Source organism: Anopheles darlingi, chromosome 2, assembly GCF_943734745.1.
Source record: "Anopheles darlingi chromosome 2, idAnoDarlMG_H_01, whole genome shotgun sequence".
Taxonomy (NCBI): Eukaryota; Metazoa; Arthropoda; class Insecta; order Diptera; family Culicidae; genus Anopheles; species Anopheles darlingi.
Window position 1 is genome coordinate 29,706,903 of NC_064874.1, and position 20,000 is coordinate 29,726,902.

Consider the following 20,000-nt stretch of genomic DNA (forward strand, 5'->3'; position numbering starts at 1 on the left):
CGTTGCAGCCTGGGATGCATTGTACAAACGCCTACTTTCCGTTTTTCTAACTTTTTAAAATCGTTTTTTTAGTAGCAAAGCGTACGGTAAGAATTTGATTTTGAAAAAATTCAAACCTTTCGTTGAACAGTCGCAATAAAGTAGAAATTTATGACAGCCTTATCTACTCATTTTTAATTGTTATTTTTCATTTTAACTTCAATTTTTATAAACCAAAAAAATATTCGAATTGTTCCAACGTTACAAATCCATGCATGCACACATGAACATCGTTTGCATCCGTGTACTGTCAAACGGAATAAGCAAAACGGCGAAGAGGACAACTTATCCGTGGTTCAGCAGTAAACTATGTATATGAACGCAGCATAACACTGTTTTGCCGAATTCAAATTTTCGTTTGCGAAAACAAATCGCAGAATCGCTACTCAAACACTATTCAGAAATAGTTTATCCATTTTGAATGCTTTGCCAAACAGAAGCTCAAACATGCTAAACTCCGAAAATGACGTTTTAATCAACTTTTCTCAAGCATTTGAAAACCGCAAATGGTGCTTATCTCTTATTACTCATCACTCTACTTGCAATCAATAGCTAAGCAACAGGCAGAAACTTAAACCAACTCATTCCGAAAGCAAATCCATGCTTATTCACGGCCAACTTGGACTGTTTTTTTTTTCAAAAACACATATGAAGCGGTACAGCTAACAAGCGATTCGGGCCTACTATGCTAGAACCATGCCATGGTCTGTACCCCGAAGCACCAGAAGCGCACGGAGAGCATTCATCATTTCAAACGCAGAACACGCGAACCGACGCAGAACACGCAACGAACGATGCGTGCCTTCATCGATTCAATTCGATTTTCTAAAACCAAACCAATCCTGGCTGACTGGCTGGCGTCTATTGATCCAGTGCCGCGTATCATTTCCGGTCAGCGCTGCGCTGGAAAGACGCACTGGATCATCATTGCGCGGCCACTACTTTGTTTCGTGTCGATTCACGGCAAAGAACAACCACCATAAGGGGGTTCAGTGTGGATCCGGGAGTTGCAATTGGCATGCTCGGTGCCGGCTTCTTGTTGGATTCTCCAGAGCTCGGTCTTTACGGGAGGAAACAAGTCCCGAAGTACTTCACTCGAATGCATCGCTAGGATGGAAGACAATGTGGTTGAAAGGCTGGCCGGGGACCGTCGAAGCTTGGGTTGCACCGGACGCGGGCATGACGATGGCCGATGGCCCTGTCACCATCACCGATGGTCGTTGATTCAATCTTCGCACTCCAGCTTCGAGCTTCTCCCTGCAACCGCATCCCCCGCATCGCAGGGTTCGCACAATGACCAGGGCTGGCCACTGCCTGCCAAGTCCATCGAGAGCCATTAAAATCTTCCATCATTCACAGTCGGTGTCCGGTGATTGCATTCTTCTCTTGTCGTTTGCTCCTCTTGTCGTCCCCACCAAGGGACGAACGGACAACTTACTCAAGGAGTCGCACCGGAGTCGGTCCGGTCCGGCGACCAAGCGATGTCCATACCGGGTCCTACGATGAAGACGAAAGAGGCGGTGCTGCTCCGACTCCCGGTGGCTGCGATGTAATAGATCTTTCCAAATAAATTAGGAACATTTCACGGAAGGCCTGGCGTGCAGCGCACCATTCCCGGTGGGAGCTTAAGGACGCTACTACCTACTACTACTACCACGCAGGAAGAAGTGTAAGAGGAGACCCAGAGTGGAAGCCGCGTAGGAGTACGAGAAAGACCTTGGGAAAATTTGACCAATCTGGGCGGACGGACGGACGTCTGCCATCGTTTCATGCGTTCCATTCGGAGCTCTGGAGTCGCCGGCGAGTTCCAACCGCCTCAGATTTCCCCATGGTCCAAAGAAACCTCCACTGTGTTGGTCAAATTGTTCGCTTGTTGGGATTTTTTTACTCGAAGGCGATTTTTTTTTCTGTTATTTCACGGTATGCTGCGTTCACGACTACCATTTACGGCCTGGTTTGGTAAACCCGGCCCGGCCCGGCCAATGTGTGTCCCGGAGGCCCTGGAGATGGCCGACTGCCGACAATTAGTAGTGGCCCGGGCTCCGGGTGCCATGTAGTAGTTGCCAACGAGTAGCATAGTTGTCCATAAATATCACATATTTCACCTTCAGTTCATGGGAACTCCGGGTCCGGGTGGTGAAGACACGGCCCGGCTGGGCTGCTAGAGAGTCTTCCGTGACCCGAGCAGCACCCGAGGACCACGAGAGACACGACGTTGACAGTAATGGCAGTAATTCATCACATTACACATTGGAGCAAAGCAGTCCTCTCCTGTGTTTTCTCCCGGTGGCCACACACGGACGTAGTTGAACTCTTGAACTCCCAGTCGGTTTCGGAGGGGGAACCCGGGAAGGACATGTTCTATATATATACATTTATACGGTTGCTAGGGACACCCGGACAGGACACCGGACAGGACACCGGACGTATGATATGATTACCAGGAGGAAGGTATACGTTGCTAAGTGCCGACGGTCGATCCCGGGCCAAAGCTTCTGGGAATAGGTATTGTTCCATTTTTATCCTTCCATTGGATACGATATCGGATGCTGGACGTTTCGGTGGATAGTCAAAATTGAAATTGCTTCCCGAAACAATCCCAGGGTGTTTTTTTTTTGGTGGTATTGGTATCAACTTCCAAAAGTACCTGGAAAATGATTCAAATTAAAAGCCTTTTCGGATCAAACGGATCGCGAATGCTTGCTGCTACTGTGTGTCGGAGTCGAAGGATTTAATTGAAATATAAATCATGTAAGTGTAACATATTGTTCGTACCAAAAAAGGACACTTTATTTAAACAATTTGTCGTCTTTCTTGTCATGCTTGACAATGGTAAACGAATGGTTGAGTCTGATAAACTTTTCATGATAGTGAAATGAAAATGGCAGCTGAGTAAACTTTTCCGATCAGTTCCATCGGCTACGGTATTCATGATAGTTGACAGAATTGAGTGCTTTTCTTGGAAATAAATGTCGTTTCGATGTGTTCCGATGTGAAACCCGGAAACATTCCTGTCCCATCGTCCGAACCAACACCTTGCGTGTATCAACAATCACATCATCATCTATTCCGTACAGCAGCCAACCATTTCCTGGTAAATCAACATCCTTTCCAGAAAGTCAATGCAACCGTCCGGTGAGCGCAGATATTGAATGTTGAATTTTGAGTCACCTGCCGTTGGTTCAGTTAAATAAAATTCGAAAAATAAATGTCGAAATTAATGATTCGCCAGCCAATCGCAGGCGACACCAATAATTTGCAACATTTTCCTCGCGGCCATCAATGCCGCTCGCCATCGCCATCGCCATCATCATCGTTAATAAGCGGCACACCTTTCACGCGGAGCGCGGAGTGAAGAGACCACGGGATGCCCACGAGTGAGAGGTGATGCGGTTACATTAATTATCCTTTTCCCGATTCCCGGTGAGCTATGCGACTTTAATGAAGTCGATCCCCCCCCCCGCACCACCCACTAACCTATCCCATTATGGTTTTTCGGGATAATAATTTGCCAAACTCGATCGAGAGGTGTCACCGCAGGTTTCGGACCGGAGCTTTAAGCTTTAAATTCAACGGATTTTGTTCATTCCCCCGTTTTTTGGGCGTTGGTTTTTTCCGTTCTTCGTTGCGTATTAAGTGTTTGTGGCTATCGAATAATGATGTGCTTCACGCCCCTGCCCGATAATTCTTGTTATGGTCCGGTGACATACTTTTTAAAAGCATTTATTTACCGATTCACACAATTATTAAATTCCCGTTTTCGATCGTTTCAATCGCGCGCGTTGCAACTGTAAGTGATTCAGCGCTAAACCGATTGGCGTTGAACATATCATCCGGGGCCCCGAATCACCACCGTTTGCACTCCGCAGTGCAGGTCCAAAAATGGCGGCAAAGCGGCGTGCCGGGACGTTGCGTTGCAGGCAATTAAATTCATCACTGGAACGCACGCACTGTCCGGGACCGTAACGGTGGTGACCGCAAAACCTGTTGTTGTTGGCGCCCCCATTTGAGGTGAGTTAATCAGCTCAAAGAGCAGAGCCACAACAACAACACTCCTCCTGATCCTCGCGAATGCGCACCCCATACCTCCCCCTCCGTTGGTACTGCATCTGCATCGACAAAACTAATAATGCCCCAGTGTCCAGGTCCTGGCACCGCACAACGGAACAACGGAAATCGGTAAATCGGGACGCGGCGTACAAACACTCCGGGAACCAGCCGGGACTCCGGTCCGGGTTTTGTTGTTCCATGGAGTCGCGATTCATAAATATTGCTCCATCGATTGGCGCTCATAAACAATGGCACCGTTTCTGGCACCCGTGGCCGCCGCACCCTCGCGCACAATATATTGAGGGTGGGTCCATCTCTTTCTCTCTCTGGCCAGCCGCTCCCGGCTCTCTGGACACCCCAACGGTATCCGGGGGACTGATCTCCGGTATTTTTTTTTTTGGGGTGGTCGCGCGAGCAACGCTCGTAATTAAATCGCCACTCGCCGGTGGGGTGTCGCCCCTTGCCAGACCACACAATACAATCCCGTCATGCAATCCCTGTGATCCGTTTTCCCCAGTGCAGTGCAGTGCTGTGCAGCGGTGCGCTTGCAGTTGCAGGTGTGCCGGCAGCGTATGTAAAGTTATGCTATGCTGGCGTGGCGTGGCGCGGCGTGCATAAAATATGCTCCACTGTTGTGTGTTGATTCGCACACACACACACGGTGGCACACGAGGGCCGATTATATCATTAGAACGCGCTCTGCTTGGTGTTTGGAGTTTTGGAGCTTCGGAACGGGCGGAATAAATCGTTGCGAAACTCCCGCGAAATCACACGCGCGGATGCGGTCCACGGGCTCGGCACGATGCTCTGCAGCTGCATGCAAATGCCGTATTAGTTTTCCCTAAATGGCACACGATTCGTGTGCGTGTGTGTGCTACCGGATCTACAATGCCCCGGCTTCGGTCTGTCGCTAAAAGTTGCACTCGCATTATCTGCGATGATAATAGCACTGTTGATAACGGCAGTGCTGGGAGGGGTGTAGGTGAAGGTATGTATATCGATGATGTTTCTGCTCCCGATCGCTGCCTGGCTGCAGCCGGCCCGGGATTTTGGAAAGTTTATCAACCGCAGCAGCAGCAGCTGCAGCATTGCATTTACATTTCGAAAACAAAATTGAATTAGTGCCGATACCGAACATTGACCGCAACTTTGTGTGTCTGTGTATGTCTGTGCAAAAGCTGGACGGTGCTTTGCGGAAATGTGCTGAAACTAGTTGGTCAAACAATTGTTGGCGATCCCTGTGCGGTGAATGGCGATTGTTTTTGATTGTTTCGACAGTAAAACTCCGTGATCGCTCTCACCACCAGGTTCGGTCTTTGGTTTGAAAATTGGCCAATTTCACCGAACAGGGACGGAAAACCATTTTCCTCTCAAGGTTAGCACGTAAAACGTTCTCAGCAAATAGAGATGTGACAGAACAAGCGACGACGATGCGATGTAAGGATACTGCCGCCAAGGGCGCTATCCGGCGAACGGCGAACCATTCGCCGGTGAACCAACAAATCAAATCGTCCGTCAATTCGTGCCAGCATGCATTCGAGGCCCCGCTGAGATGTGCCAAAGAAGCAGAACTTCATCAAAAAGCACCCTGCCATGATGCCAGACACCGCGCGCGGCTCCCGGATAGTGATGACAGTGCTGACAACATAGTGTGCGGTTGCCATGCCGACGTCTACGGTACGGTTTTATGTGCTCTAGCTTTTGCATCCGAGCAAGCGACTTTCCCTTAATCAACAATTTCCCTGACCTGTCCTTCCGATTAGGAGATCTGCCGTTGGCCTTTGGTCTGAGTCACCACCAATCGGTCTTCACCGTCAAGGACGACGTGTATGTGTATGTCGTGGTCGTGCAGAAAGGACCAAAGGGAAAGTAGTGCACTATTCAAACGCTGCGGAAGCTTTATCGCCACAAAGGAACAAACAGATCGAGAGGTAGAGAGAGAGAGAGAGACAGACCGAACAGACGGATATAAATCTTTGAAGGAACGTATCAAAACGTGATACAAATAAATGATTTCCTTCCCAGCATGACGACGACGAGGACGAGGACGATGGCGCTAGTGGTCTACTCCTTTCTTACCTGCGGCAACCGTGGTGCAACCGAACACAGTCGGTAAACACACCCGGTGTGACCTGTCGCACGTCCAGCATTGCTGAAGCATTCGTTGGATCCGGACCGAAGCAGCGCAAAGAACCAAATGAACATACCAAGAAACAGACACGCGCCCCCCGGGAACAACTGTGTTGGGATGATGGGTGCTCACCACCTCCCGGGCATCGATAGCGGCATCCTGGGAGCCGCCATCTTGCACCATCGAGCGCTCCTGACCCCGGGAGGGTGTATGAGAAGAAGTGCAGACTTTTCGGGGCTTTCCGCACCGGAAGTGCCGGGGATCGGCTTCGTTTCGTTTCGTATCTTATGGTCTCGCAAATATGCTTTCGAGTGTACAGCGCTCCGGTCGGACCGGTGTGGCCACTGCCTCCGTCCGACAACCAGCGGACAAATAGCACACGGAAATGCAAAACTGCATCGGAAATTGCAATTGAAGTTCAATGATGCGTGGTCGCTGGGGCCACCGTTCTACTCTGGTGCTGGTGTTGGTGCTGTTGGTGCTGCTGTTGGTGCCGGGTGCACTGATGCCCGGTACGAGTTTATCATTTCTTATGATGAAGAACCGGTTGTGTTTCCGGCTCGGTGTGTATGTGCACCTAAGCTGCTGCCGACCGGGAGTGGAGTCTATTGACGGTGGCATCGAGAACGAACAATTGAGAACGACCTCGAGCGACTCACAAGCTCCGCAAGCTGCTGTCAGCGAAATAAAAATCGTTTTCAATTTCGTACCAAACCGTGACATCTTCCTCAGTGAAGTGCTCGCAGTCTCGCTGTGTGTGTGTGTGTGTGTGTGTGTGTGTGTGTGCACTTTCTTCTCTCCGCGTGATAATACTCCCTGGGCTGGACTGGGCTGGCAAAGGTGATCATTTCTCCGTCTGACGTTAACGAGCGCTTCGTAAGGGAGGGAGGTAGAGGTGAACTGCTTCGCCGAAGATGATCGACGGAGACAATTTCGTTGTTCCGAATCATCGGCGCTTTGAGCGAAATGAAACGTCTTTGAAACGGACGACGAAGACGACGATGAAGGCGATGGTTCAGTGCGCCGGTGTGCGAGTTGGATTAATTTTTAATTTCCTCCCACTCCGATATGGCCACACCGGCATTCCCGGGAAAAGCGATTCCCGGTGCTGGAGAGTATCTGAAGTAGGAAAAGCTCTTTAGCATCGAAGCGTTTCGTTTGAATTATTGCTTTTGGGAGGAGGAACCGATGGCGGTTCTTGATGGACAATGCGGGATTGAAAATGGATACTCCTGCTGGCGTATTGGATTGCCCGGGTGTAAGGGATACTCCGTAAGCTAACTCATCCACGTTTTTGCTAATTAATCCGATCGGTACAGCTTCTCGGTACGCAGGTTCGTAAAGTTTGTTGTGACAAGCGTCCACCATTTTCCTGTGAAATGAACCGTTCCGAGTGACTTGACCAAACTCCACTACTCTCTCTCTCTCTCTTTCTTTCTATCTGGATGTTCCTGAGGGTTGGAATAGCAGCTTCCCCCCGGGTGGGGCTGGTACATCGACGGTTCCACAACTAATGATGCTTGGTAATCTTTGGCTTTCTAACTTTGTCCAACAATTTCCATCCTTCATTGCACCGAAACCACCCAACGACGGGTGCAGTTCCTGCTGCTTTCATTCGCTCGCAAGACATTCGATAAACCCGGGGAAAACCCCCGGACGGATCCGGAAGTTGAAATGGGAAACTTCTCGGCTTGCGGCGGTTCAGGTCCTGGTCCACCAGGCAGGATTCTTGGTATTAGTGATGCAGTGGCGTTACCTTCCATTTTTGCTGCCAAACGATCGAACATTGGCTGCCTGACGGTGGTTGACGGAGTAGCTGGCGTAATGTTTCATTCAACCAAGGGCTTTACCAATCATTTAACGTTCAGAAGAGAGACAGAGAGAGCGCGCTTTGGGAAACGTTAGGAACTGGAACTGGAGCCTATATGCAAGAGACACAAGAAAACAGATTCTTCAAAACGTATCGAATGCCCAAACCGGGGCCTCGGGGATCCTGTTTTTCATCAACATCGCCACCATCATCGTCATCATCATCAACAGCATCCCGATTCCGGTGCACAGCAGACAGTCAACGGCCCTTCACGGTCTGTTGTCTGACGCTCGATAGACGCTTTCCCCAGGAGGGAATCGGGTTTTTCGGGTGGCTGGAACAACCGAAAGAGAGAGAGCGAGAGAATCGAGAAGTCTGGCCAAAGGACCGTAAGCCGTGGTTTGGGTGACAGGTTGATGATTTCTTATTTTCGCTGCCACCGTCACGCGGCACCGTGCCGCCAACGTTTCGTTGGGACAATTACAACAATGCAAGTAAAGCATAGAAGCCAAAGTCCTTGCCCTTCGAGAATCGGTATTCGGAGTGGCACTGTGTGGCACCTGAAGCTGGTCTCAACCTGGCCAGGGAACTCGCAATCATCGAAGTAGTAGCGTAGTAGTGAGCGTGCATTGGAAGTGCGACTTTTGTGTGCGCTTTTGGGATGGTTGCTTGGATGGTCGCAAGGGGCGACGGATGCACATCCATCATAACGGTGGAGGTGGTATTCATGTTTATCGAGCCACACCCCGGTGCACTCGCCATTTTTCATCGACTGAAATCGTGCACCGAAGAACCGGACGGACCAACTTCTAGACGAACTCATAAATCAAAACCCCCAACAGCAGCAGCAGCAGCAGCAGCAGGAGAGCTCATGAGACGATGGCATGCCCGTGCATCATTAGGGATGGGCCCCTCCCTTCCCTTCTGCCACCGTCTCGGTCGGTCTGTTGCGGTTTGAGCGGTCGGGGTTTGAGCTACAAAATTTCAGCTTTTCGGTCCCGGTTTCGGTTGTTGATCGGAGAGTTGTAACGTTGCACACCAGCGACGATGTCGGAGAAACTGGACGGACGGAAGTTCATGGCTCAAGTGTCTCAGGGCTTCATCAGCAACGTTGTGTGGTGCAGACGGTGACGGTGAAGACATCCTTTTTGGTCGAGACGAGGTGGCGGGAATGTATCAATGACCTTTTCGGACGAACCAATCCTGTTGGCCAAACTTTGCTTTACCAATATTGTTCATGATTTTGGCTCTCTCTCTCCTTCTCTCTCTCTCTCTCTCTCTCTCTCTCTCTCTCTCTCTCTTCGGCTGCCTCTTTGTGTGCGTTGATGATTCAATTAGGAAATTTACTTCTTGCGTGTTCGAAGGTTCAAGCGCACAGACATTGTAGGAACTACGACGATCATCATTCTAGGTACACGACCACAACGTCAAATGACACTTACAGTGCCCATACTCCTACCCACTTGACGACAGCAAACAGGACAATGTCCCTCCCTTAACCCCCACCCCAGACGAGAGGCCAGATGTTGCATGGCGAATTATTTACCGAAACATATACTCCATGGCCGGCCATGTCCACTCATCATCTAAGCTCTTTTGCATGTTTGCTCCGTGTGTGTGCGTGTGTGTGTGTGTGTGTGTGTGTGTGTGTGCCTTTGTGGCGAGTATGAGAAGCATCACGGCGCTGCTACAACTGCTGATTGGCCTCCATGGAGCACTCTAGCGAACAAGTTTGCGATGGCGTTGGTTTCCACAGATTTATACACACAAACACACACACACACACACACACACACACACACACACACACACACACACACACACACACACACACACACACACACACACACACACACACACACACACACACACACACACACACACACACACACACACACACACACACATAGATACGGTCGTGTGCCGGTGGTGAAGAAGGGTTCCAATAAGTACAGTTTTGTGGTCGACATTCTTTCCGCTCGGTTCGATCGAAAGCTTCGGTCGACGCTTGGCCCGGTTATGGTGTCCCGCCTTCCCGGACCTAGACCGCGCCTGGCAAACGGGGTTTCCCCTATTCAACCCCGAGTGAAACGAAGGAGTGCGAACTTTGTAATTACACCGAACAATCGTTGTGTTGAAAGTCGACGTTCCGAGGTTTTATTGAAGTTCTCTCCCGTACCCTGAGGTCTTGTAACGATGCTACACGGCTACACACCATTGCAATATTGCAGAGCCCGGTTCGGTGTTCGTTATGATGGTTTTAAAGAGCTTCAACAGTTGCTGAGAAGTCACAGAAAAACGGACACAGGACACTCGGTCACAGTTGCTGTCGTACAAATAGGTTCTATGTAACTTATACTTATTGGATGATGCCGGTTTCGGGAAATGATGCCTTACGTTACGATCGTTGTTCTCCTTGTGAGTACCATTAACTTGTGTCCAACTACTTCAGCTAAATTTATTTTGATATTTATCATTTCTGTGGTTTTTACTGTCTGCGGCTATTCAAACAAATACATGCTAAAGTCTTATTGGAAAACTTCTTAGCAGGTTTGCCGAAAACAGTTCTGGGATGTTTTGTGATGTCCTTCACTGGCCGCTGCTAGACGATAAGGGATAAATTTCCCAATATCTTTTTATAAATAATAAGCTTTTACCGATAATTGGGGGTATGTTCGAACATTTTAATGTGAAACACAGGATTTTCGCTATAGTTTTGTTAAACAAAACTAAAACTTTATGCTTTATGCCCGCGACCGAGGAGGCCACGCATAAGCAAGAACAGTTTTCATAGCTGAAGAATTACTTTCAGTGTATTGCAAAACAATTGAAGACCGATTATTTAAAACAGGGTTACTTGTCCAAATTGGCTGAAAAATGACGAAATTATTTAACATTTAATGTATAGGTCCTGTCTAGATGGCATTTTCTGTACAAAAAAGAAGCAACAAAGCAATGATCTATAGAAAAAGAATGCTCATTTTTTTTTAAGAATTTAAATTAAAAAGGAACTATTAAAGGCCATAGTGTGATATACGACGCTTCGGTTTATCTTTCGCAACTTTGTTTCAATTTATCCCAGGGTGCTATGTCTCATTTTTTTGTTTCTTGAATATTAATGTTTGGACAAATAGGTCACTCGCTTTTCCCTTTAATGGCGTTTAACGATACAACGGGGACGTTTAGTATTAAGATCGCTCGCCTGCCGCTGGTCTCTGCAAACGGGGCTGATTTGATTATGTTTTAATCGTTCCTTGCACACGGTGCATCAACCCAACCGCTGCCCTCGCCTTCGCACACACAGAACGCACACATCGTCCCACAAATGGATACCCAAAATGTTGGGTAATTTATTGAAGTTTCGGTGTTCGGCATCGGGGTTTAAATGGTGCCGACAAAACTGGCGACCAACGCAAGCAAGCAACCGCAAAACGATATCTAAACATAATTAGTGTGCAGTTCGGAGTGCGGTATTTTAACAGTGCTTGAGGAAGCGGAAACACTGGCCACTCGTTCGCCAGCATTTTCGCGAAAATCGCGCCACAAAGTTTCCTTCCCGTGGTAGCAACTTGGTAGCTAACCGGCACCTCCGAACCAAGAACGGGTGGTCCATCCCGCTGGTGGTAGTTTCAATTTCATTTGGCCCGACCGTCACCATTACCCGGGGGTTTGTCACTTCATTTGCATCCAGAAGAAGAATGCTGCCGGATGCTGCGCGCGTGTGTGTGTGTTCCGCACCTGCAGCTTGAGGATTTCCCCATGAATTTGTGCCCAAAAGTGTCCAGCATCCTCCGGGGAGCCGGGGCTTGGGTTTCGATGATGCCGCCAATAGCGGACGCAAAGACCTCACAGGCCAGGATGAGTCGATGGCACTACTCGTCGAAAGCTCTTTACCTCACTGGCGGCCAGTCCACCCTCCCCTATACATCATCGACGGCCGTCATTCGCTGAGTGTTGAGTGTGTGTGTGCTGATGAGTGCGCGTGCGGTGACGGGTTCCGGTGTCGGTTTCGCGTGGCCTTCACTGAGTTAGAATGTCAACTCTGGGGCCGGAGACACGCGGCGCACGGTGGCTGATGTTGATAGTCGAAGCTTGCCGCAGGGCAGCACTCCACACGCGAACCGGAAACGCTTGGCATACTCCGAAACCGGCAGCTCCCTGCTTTTGGCGGGGGTCGGACGGAGCCGAACCGCGCGGCGGGTGTTTCCATAAATTTAAAGCCATTGAATAAACCAGACAACGATGCACATGCACGGGTTTTCCACTCGCCCAATGTTATATTACGCGGTGGCGCATCAGGTTGACGGTTGGCCAAAGGCGTGGTGCCCGCTGTCGTCTGTTCGGTCTCACCTTGCCATGTTTGATGTGAGAGAAAGAGAGAGACAGGAAGTAGGAAGAGGAATTTCTTTTCGGCATCCTGAAGCCATCTCTCTGTCTGTGTGCGTGTGTGTGTACGTTGGAGCTTGTTGGAGATTCGCGAATGACGGCCACGGAAGTACAGGATGACATCGCGCCGGTTCCACACTTGAACGTTGACATCGGGAACGAAATAGAGAGAGAGAGAGAGAGGGCTTAGAGGCAGGAGGCAGCACTGTTGTACCTCGACACCAACTGCACACCTTACCACCACCAACCACGTCAACACCAACAAGTAGTAGTAGTAGTAGATGATGATGATGATGATAGATGATATGGAAGTTGATTTGTTTATTCGGTTCTCTGCTTTTTGCTGCGGATGCTTCCCTATGTCACGTCACGTGGCCTCGTCAGCCCGGGAAAAGCGCCGGTAACGGCCACTGCCACGGCGGGGAAAATGCGCTATCGCGGAAAAGGTTCCTGACTCGACTGCTTCGACCGTGTGTTGTGTGCATGTGTGGTGTGTATCGGTGTATCTGGGCAAATTTTGTGTGACTCGTCCTGTCATGGTTTATGTGTGTGGCTGCACTATAATGTGTCACGGTGCAGCTTTGGATGGTCGGTGGTGGATTTTTGGTGTGCACCGTTTCGGTTTGAAAATGTGACACCGTGTTTGATTTTCAGCAGAGAGTCCGCGGTTCCGCTACGGCTAAGAGCTACGATTACAAAGTCATTGACAGCGCGCCATGCGATTTCGGCATATTTGGGGCGGACAGAAGGAGACCTCAGGGTTTTTGGGTTTGGAGAACTGCTCAAACCACAGCGGGTTTGTGATACTTCAAAAGTTTTGAATTGGCGTTTCAAAACTGAATAAAAAAAGTTAAATTACTTCCCCCCGCTCTACATCAACAGCTCAGTTTGAAGGGTTGCGCCTTGCTGTGGGTTGCTTTGATTTCGTTTCGCTTTCATATGTGTCAACGGAAAACATATGAATGTGGCCGTTGGTTAAGCGAACGAAGCGAAGTCATTGCGTCATATCCTGCGCTCTGCATACCTCCGCTGCTACCGGCCTGCTTTGATCGACGGAAAGTGTTTTGAAACGAGCATCTCCCCAAGATTTCAAGACCTATCAAAAATGGAGAGGGAGAACACTATAGTAGACATTCCACAGAACAGCGGCTCTAGCAGCGTCTGCGGCCATGTTGCGAAAGCGAAGCGATGTTGCTGGCGATGGCGCAGTGAAAAGAAACCGTCGTCGTCGTCGTTTTGACACAACAACAGCGCACGACCGTGAGTACAGTAGTGCAGCAACACATAAACTGCTACCGACGATGGTGGTGGTGGTGATGAAGGTACTAGAGGTTTTGGCTATGCATAGCCACCATGGCCGTCGGCGTCGTCGTCGTCGTCGTCGTCGTCGTGCAGGAGGAGCAGGATCGTAAACGTCGTGCGTCCTCCATCCACGGCTCGGCTCTGCCCGGCCTGGCTCGGCTAGGCTGCTGCCGGGAGTATGCGGGATCTCAATTAATCTTAATCAATTTTAATTGACTAAAGCTGTAGTGGTGAGCGCACCGCAACGCGATGCGTCGTGGCGTTCGGGCCGGCGTTGGCTGACCCCACGCGGGCACCACGCTGGTGGCGGCACATTTCATGGTCTTCTGTTTTTATGGCCGCTTGCTGAAGTGTCCGGCAAGTAGTCGTGCGAGCGCGAGCGCGGTTGTGCCTTGGATCCAGAGCCAGAGGCCAATCGAGTCGAGAACCGAGCCGCCCCGGGCCCGGAACGTTTCACAATCGCATGATGTCTGTTCGTTGCTTGCGACCAACACTCGTAGCTCAAGGTGTGTGTGTGTGTGTGTGTGTGTGTGTGTGTGTGTGTGTGTGTGTGCATACATATGTATCGCGTTGTGTGCAGCACCAACGGCCGCACCCCATGGGAAAGAGGCTCGGCTTCCCGGTCCGGGGTTTTTTTTTTACGATCGTTACGATACCGTTTGCGGCCAGCAAGTGATATGTAAAGTGTCCTTTCGTCTCTCAACGATGCTCAACGGAGGCGAAGCCGCTACGTGCCTCGTTACTTCGGTTTGCTGTAAGAAGCCGGACTGGACGTCCGGAATCTGCCATTGAATGCGGCAATTGTTGTTGTTGTTGTTTCCTTCTTCTGCTTCTACTTGTTCCTCTTTGGTCGGTACTGCAATGCCGTCCCGTTGTCTACTCTACTAAAGTGAGCGACAGATCGTACGTTTTGTCAGCAGAAGATGGCCAACCTCAGATGAATTGCATCTTAAGTAGCAGCCATTCTTCTCCGCATAAGCTGTGGATGATTGGACGTTCTGTTGAGTCTCTTTTCATTGAAATGTCGTAACTTATGCTGAAGCAACCCAGCGGCAAAGCTGGTGTTGCCAAGGGCAACCCAATATGAACTGGCGATAAATAGTATTCCAAAGATTCGTCACGGTTGACTACCTTCTATGGCAATGTTATAATGTCAAAAGCATCATTTGGCTGATGATGATAAAAGTTAACTGGCGATAAATTGTGTTCCTTGTTTGGCTTTTCAACGTATCTTTATTATTTGCAACTGGAGTCAACTTTAGAATGTCATTTTAAATATATCAACATCAATCAATCTGGATCAATTTTAGAATATCATACAATATATGAATGACATTCCGCAATACAAAAGTACTTTGAAGCTCTTGTTCGAAAACAACATAATTATTTATGCACATATTATGATTCCTGCGCCCTTCAAACTCGTGTGCTTTACAACAAATCATAAAAAAACATGTTTGATTCACGCTTTGAGCTACAAATTACTTTCTATATTAAATACAAAAGGAATTTAAAAAAAGGGCCAAAAAAAGTCAAGTGGCGATTTCATTGCAAAAAGTGTTTTACTTCAGTGCAAAAAAGTTCACTAGTTGAAAAGCATTTTGCAATGATTCATTCCGGTTTTATCGGTTGCATAATTCAACGATAGCGATAATAGCAGCATATCGGAAGCCGATCCCGATTCATCCCGATAAAATCAGCACCATTAACCAATGATCGTTCCAAGTACAGTTTTACCTCGCACACATTTATAATGATTGTCACTTTTGGGTAATGATTATACAGTCGGAAGTCGTATCGTTGATTCCTGGGTACGACTCCCCGTAATCAAGCAGTATACCGTTGTTAATTCGAATCTTGCCGGGTCACTGATTCACCGATTCCCGGGATGAAAATATTGAAATGACCAACGTGGACCGTAGCGCGCGATGAGGGACTCGCATCAAGTAACCGAACCCCATCATCAATGGGAATGTGCGCACCGGCTCGGAACCGGTTTGCGGCCGGATATTTCCTCCCTCCCCGGGGGAGAAAAAAACAAGAAAAATAAAGAAAGCTCCACTGAAGCCGAATGCCCGTAGCAAACTCATTGACTCGTTGGTTCGCATCGGTGGGAAAAAAGGTGAAAAGGAAATTCACTAACGCTTCAACAATAATTCTTCTTATTAATGCATTTAGCATCCTGCGGCACCGTGGCAGTGGCTGCGAGGGATGAAGATGAAGGAATGCAATCAGGACGCGGAAAGTGTTCCCCGGAGATCCGAATCCGTGCATGGCCGTTGTGCATCTGAGCGCCCTTGAGTGTTTGTTTGTGTGTACGAACACACGATCAATACCCGAGGCTATGGTAACGGTAATCGAATATTTTGGGTTTTCGTTTTTATCGAACTACATCGCCAGACAAACACCTGGAAAAATGCTGCTGGATAGTGAATGTTGCAGATTCTGGACAAAGAAGAAAGCTTTCCATAAATGTAGTGTAGTGTGTGGGTCCTCAGGAAATGGCTGGCTAACGCTACGGTATAAAGAGAAAGAAAGAAAGAAAGAAAGAGAGAGAGAGAGAGAGAGAGAGAGAGAGAGAGAGAGAGAAAGAGAGAGAGAGAGAGAGAGAGAGAAAGAGAGCGTCCAGCCATGCCACAAGCAGCAGCAGCGACTGCGGAAGAAGCAACGATACAACGAAACTCGAAACATTAATAAAGATTAGAAAGTAAATTTATTATCATTTTTATCAGTTTACCTATATTAAATTCGCCAACCGGCGGTACCAACGGTGCCAACGACCAGCGACCAGACTGGTGGCCAACGAGTCCTGGGAAATCACTTGACCACAGCACCCCCCCGGTACAGCACCTGGCCTGGTGCAGAAGGTGTTTGGAAGTAACGGGTGCGAACGGGTACGCTGCGCTGCTCAGTCCAGTGGGCCACGGTGGTCGTCCCCTCGAGGTCAAAGGCAAAAATGAAACTAATACCACTAACAGCATTCATTTGTCTGTCCTTTTGGCAAAGAACAAAAAAAAAAAATAAACGAAATCTAAGTACGAAAGAGAAAGGGAGCAGAGAGTGAACGAAGCAACACAAAAAAATGGTCGCAAAAGACACCGAGCCGGTGCCCGGGGGGCTACATGGCACGCTAGATCATTACTTTCGGTTGTGTTTCGGGGTTTTCGGGCGTTAGCGGCAGCGACGGAACAACTCGCCACGCCACAGACTACCACACTTGCCATTTTTAATGACATCCCCTTGGCGGTGCCGGACCTCCCGGACCAGACTCGGATCGCGCGCGGATGGTGCTGCGCCGCCCCCGGGTAGCGGCGTCTGCGACTTCATTTTTAATATTCATAATTTCTGCGCCCAGAGCATACTGGACTGGAAAGGACTGCTGCTGGATGCTGGACGCCAAATGGAAGATGCTTGCGGTCACGGTTGGTATGGCTGGTCGAATGGAGCCGCCTGCTGCCTCGTGGCTCATTGTTGACAGCTGCAACTGTCACCGCGGCTATTCCATCGGATGGTTTGGTGGTTTCTTTGCTGGAACTCTTGAATACACGACGCTAGCGCCGAAGCGCCTTAACCTCAATTGCGTTCCGAAGCAATTCTTCATTCCCCGTAGGCCACAACATAGCTGCAGGAGAGAAAGAAAAAAAACAGAAACAAGCGCTGACCATTGGGTCATCGTGGTTTGTGCCCGACCGAACTCGACTACTGCGATTGGCTGATTTACGAAATAGTAAAACTTTTCCAATCACCCCTAAAAAAACTCCACCAAACAGAGCCATCCAGAAGCATCTTATGTTGGTGCTGGTTCCGGTGGTTCCGTGATCACCCCCGCCCCGCCGGAGCAGCCCCGGACACCGGAGTGAGGTGTTTGTGTTTTTGTGAACCACCACCGACCACCACCAACACTCCGGATGATCGATTTACTGAATTCTGTACTTCGGGAGGTGTTCAGGAGGACGCTTATCGATCTATGACCATTCCCCGGGACCAGGTGTTCCGTGAATGGGTGTTGTTATGGTCGACACATTTTCTGACGTAGGTAACTTCGGGGAGGAACTGTAGACGAATGGGCAGGGGTCTCATGAGGTGTGTGTGTGTGTGTGTGCGAATTGTTTTGATTCGTAATCTCGTTGTAGCCGCGCGTGCTAATCAGCGGTAGCGAGCGAGTTAATCGTCGACGGTTCAGTTTTCGACGGGTGGCGGCGGTTTTGGGTGGCCGATAAATGCGTCTCAAGAGGCCAATCTTATCCGCGTGTGGGCTCGAGGTTCGCCCACCCAGGGCGAACAGACCCCCCTACCAAAGGGAGGGGTAATCTTATCGCGTGATGTTGTTTCTTTGTGCGGCGAGGAGAAGAAATCTTATCAAAGTCCCCTCGATTGGCGAGGTGTAAGGGGAGGGGGAGGGCGGGTATAAAAGTTGGATCAAATCGCTTGCTACGGTTTCAGTTGACGTTTGGCTTTGGCTGATCCGTTAGGCTATCAGCGGGGTTTTGTTTTATTCGTTGAGTCTAGTTAGCCCTTGACAGTAGTAGAAGGCTCCCTTTGTCCTTTGCTGGCCATAATGCGTATCCTGTCAGTGATTGCCTTCGGGCTCGTGTGTACCCTTGCCCTGACCGATGCGGTCGTCCTGACCAAGATCGAGGATGAGTCGTAAGTTGTGTGTGTGTGTGTGAACCTGCTTTAATCACTTGGTTGCTTACCATCGGCCCCTGCAGCAGAATGCAGCGTTAGTTAGGAAAGGATTGATTCCCAAATCCCAACACGCATGGGGCTGATGTGAGAATCCCTCCGGTGCATGTGTGTGTGCGTATCGGTCGGTGTGCACTTCGTGTGATTAGAGGAATAACATTAAAGGCTCGGGAAATGCGTTGAGAGGTCGTGCGGGACTCGGCAATCGATGACGTTGTACGATGCTCAGACTCAGCACCTCAACACCTGTCCCTCGGAACAACGGCACTTTGATAAATTAAAATGATAAGCACCCCACCTCCCCCCGTTTACTCCCTCCAGCTAGTCTTTGTGCCGTGGATTAAGGCTGCCCGGTGTCAGCCCGGTTACCGAGTGTAATCTGTGACGATGGTTTTACAGTAACAATGCCGGAGGAGGACGGGCCGTTGCGTTTGGTGCGGCTTTAGGGTCCGGGGGAGGGTGACACGATTGAACTTTGAGTTGGACTACCATCATCATCATCATCATCATCATCATTACAGAGGGGCTGCTGATACGGTAGCAGTATTGGAGCTGAATTATGTGCCCGAGTGGGCATAGAATGCTCCCAAAAAGCCCACCTCGTTAGACTCGCTCCAGTACCGATCCGATTGGAAGGAATTGTGATTTCGTCTGTATGAAATCCAGCGATGGTCAATACATTCCCGCTTCTAGCTCGCTGAACGCAACACGCGCATGGCGTTCGAGAGTAATGGTGTGGATGGTTTGCAGAAGATCAAAGAATAGTACTTCAAATACCCGGTCACTCTATCCGCATTACATTGAATGTTCACGCATTAAAGAGTCCAACGTGGCGCGCGCGTGCTCGAGAGCTAGTTTCGAGCGGCCATTCTTCTCCCTAAAATGCCAGTTGCTAGGGGTGAAAATCCCAGTTGGCCTCTCGGTTTCACTCGAGGGCATGCCGATCCAGATGCCAAATAGCTTGCTGTGCATTTCGTAGCCTGCCAAGTTTTGTGGGCCACGTATATTGTAAAGGATTTGGATATCCTCCTTGGGGCCACCTTGCGGATCGATATACCGGATGCACATGCACATGCACCTGAAAGACTCACGATGGTTTCCGGTTTTTGGGTGTAAAGTTTTTGTCCACCAGTGCACCTGAGGCCTGGTACAGAAAGTTCGACGGTCCAGCGTCCAGTACACACCAACAACCCGGGGTCGGGGATTTTAAAGCTTCCACAAAGCTACCGGAGCTGCCAGGATTCGTACCGTTGAGTTTCTAATTTATTTGTTCCACAATCCGGCTCCCCTTCAGCGCACGCAACGGTCCATTGTCGGCCAGCATGAACAATTACCTGGACGTGATTATGATCCAGGTGGGTCCGTGGATGAACGCCAATCTGGTGCCGATGGCGTTGCCCGACGTGGTGGAAGGCTTCGAACACGTAAGTACCGACGATGTGCACCGTGCACCCGAAAAAAAGTGCGCGCATTGTTGTTGTTGTTCACCGGTCACCGACATCGCACTGAACCGAACGTCCCGTTACAGCGTCCGATTCTGATCACCTACCACGGGGAGCTGGCGCTGACGAATGGAGTCTTCCATACGATCCACAG

The 20,000-nt window shown here is 49.5% G+C and overlaps 2 protein-coding genes across 2 annotated transcripts in view; both read left to right on the forward strand.

Moving 5' to 3' along the window:
- Nucleotides 1-20,000, forward strand: part of LOC125949769 (26S proteasome non-ATPase regulatory subunit 8) — a 594,091-nt gene that overhangs the window by 106,451 nt on the left and 467,640 nt on the right. The gene's annotated exons all lie outside the window — the stretch shown is intronic.
- The window catches only part of LOC125959168 (mite allergen Der f 7-like), a 9,718-nt gene continuing 7,994 nt past the window's right edge, over nt 18,277-20,000 (forward strand). Inside the window, exons 1-3 of the mRNA XM_049691978.1 lie at nt 18,277-18,365; nt 19,699-19,828; nt 19,933-20,000. The exon at nt 19,933-20,000 is cut by the window's right edge and continues 85 nt beyond it. Coding sequence (XP_049547935.1) covers nt 18,277-18,365; nt 19,699-19,828; nt 19,933-20,000 — 287 coding nt within the window. The remainder of the gene's footprint in view (nt 18,366-19,698; nt 19,829-19,932) is intronic.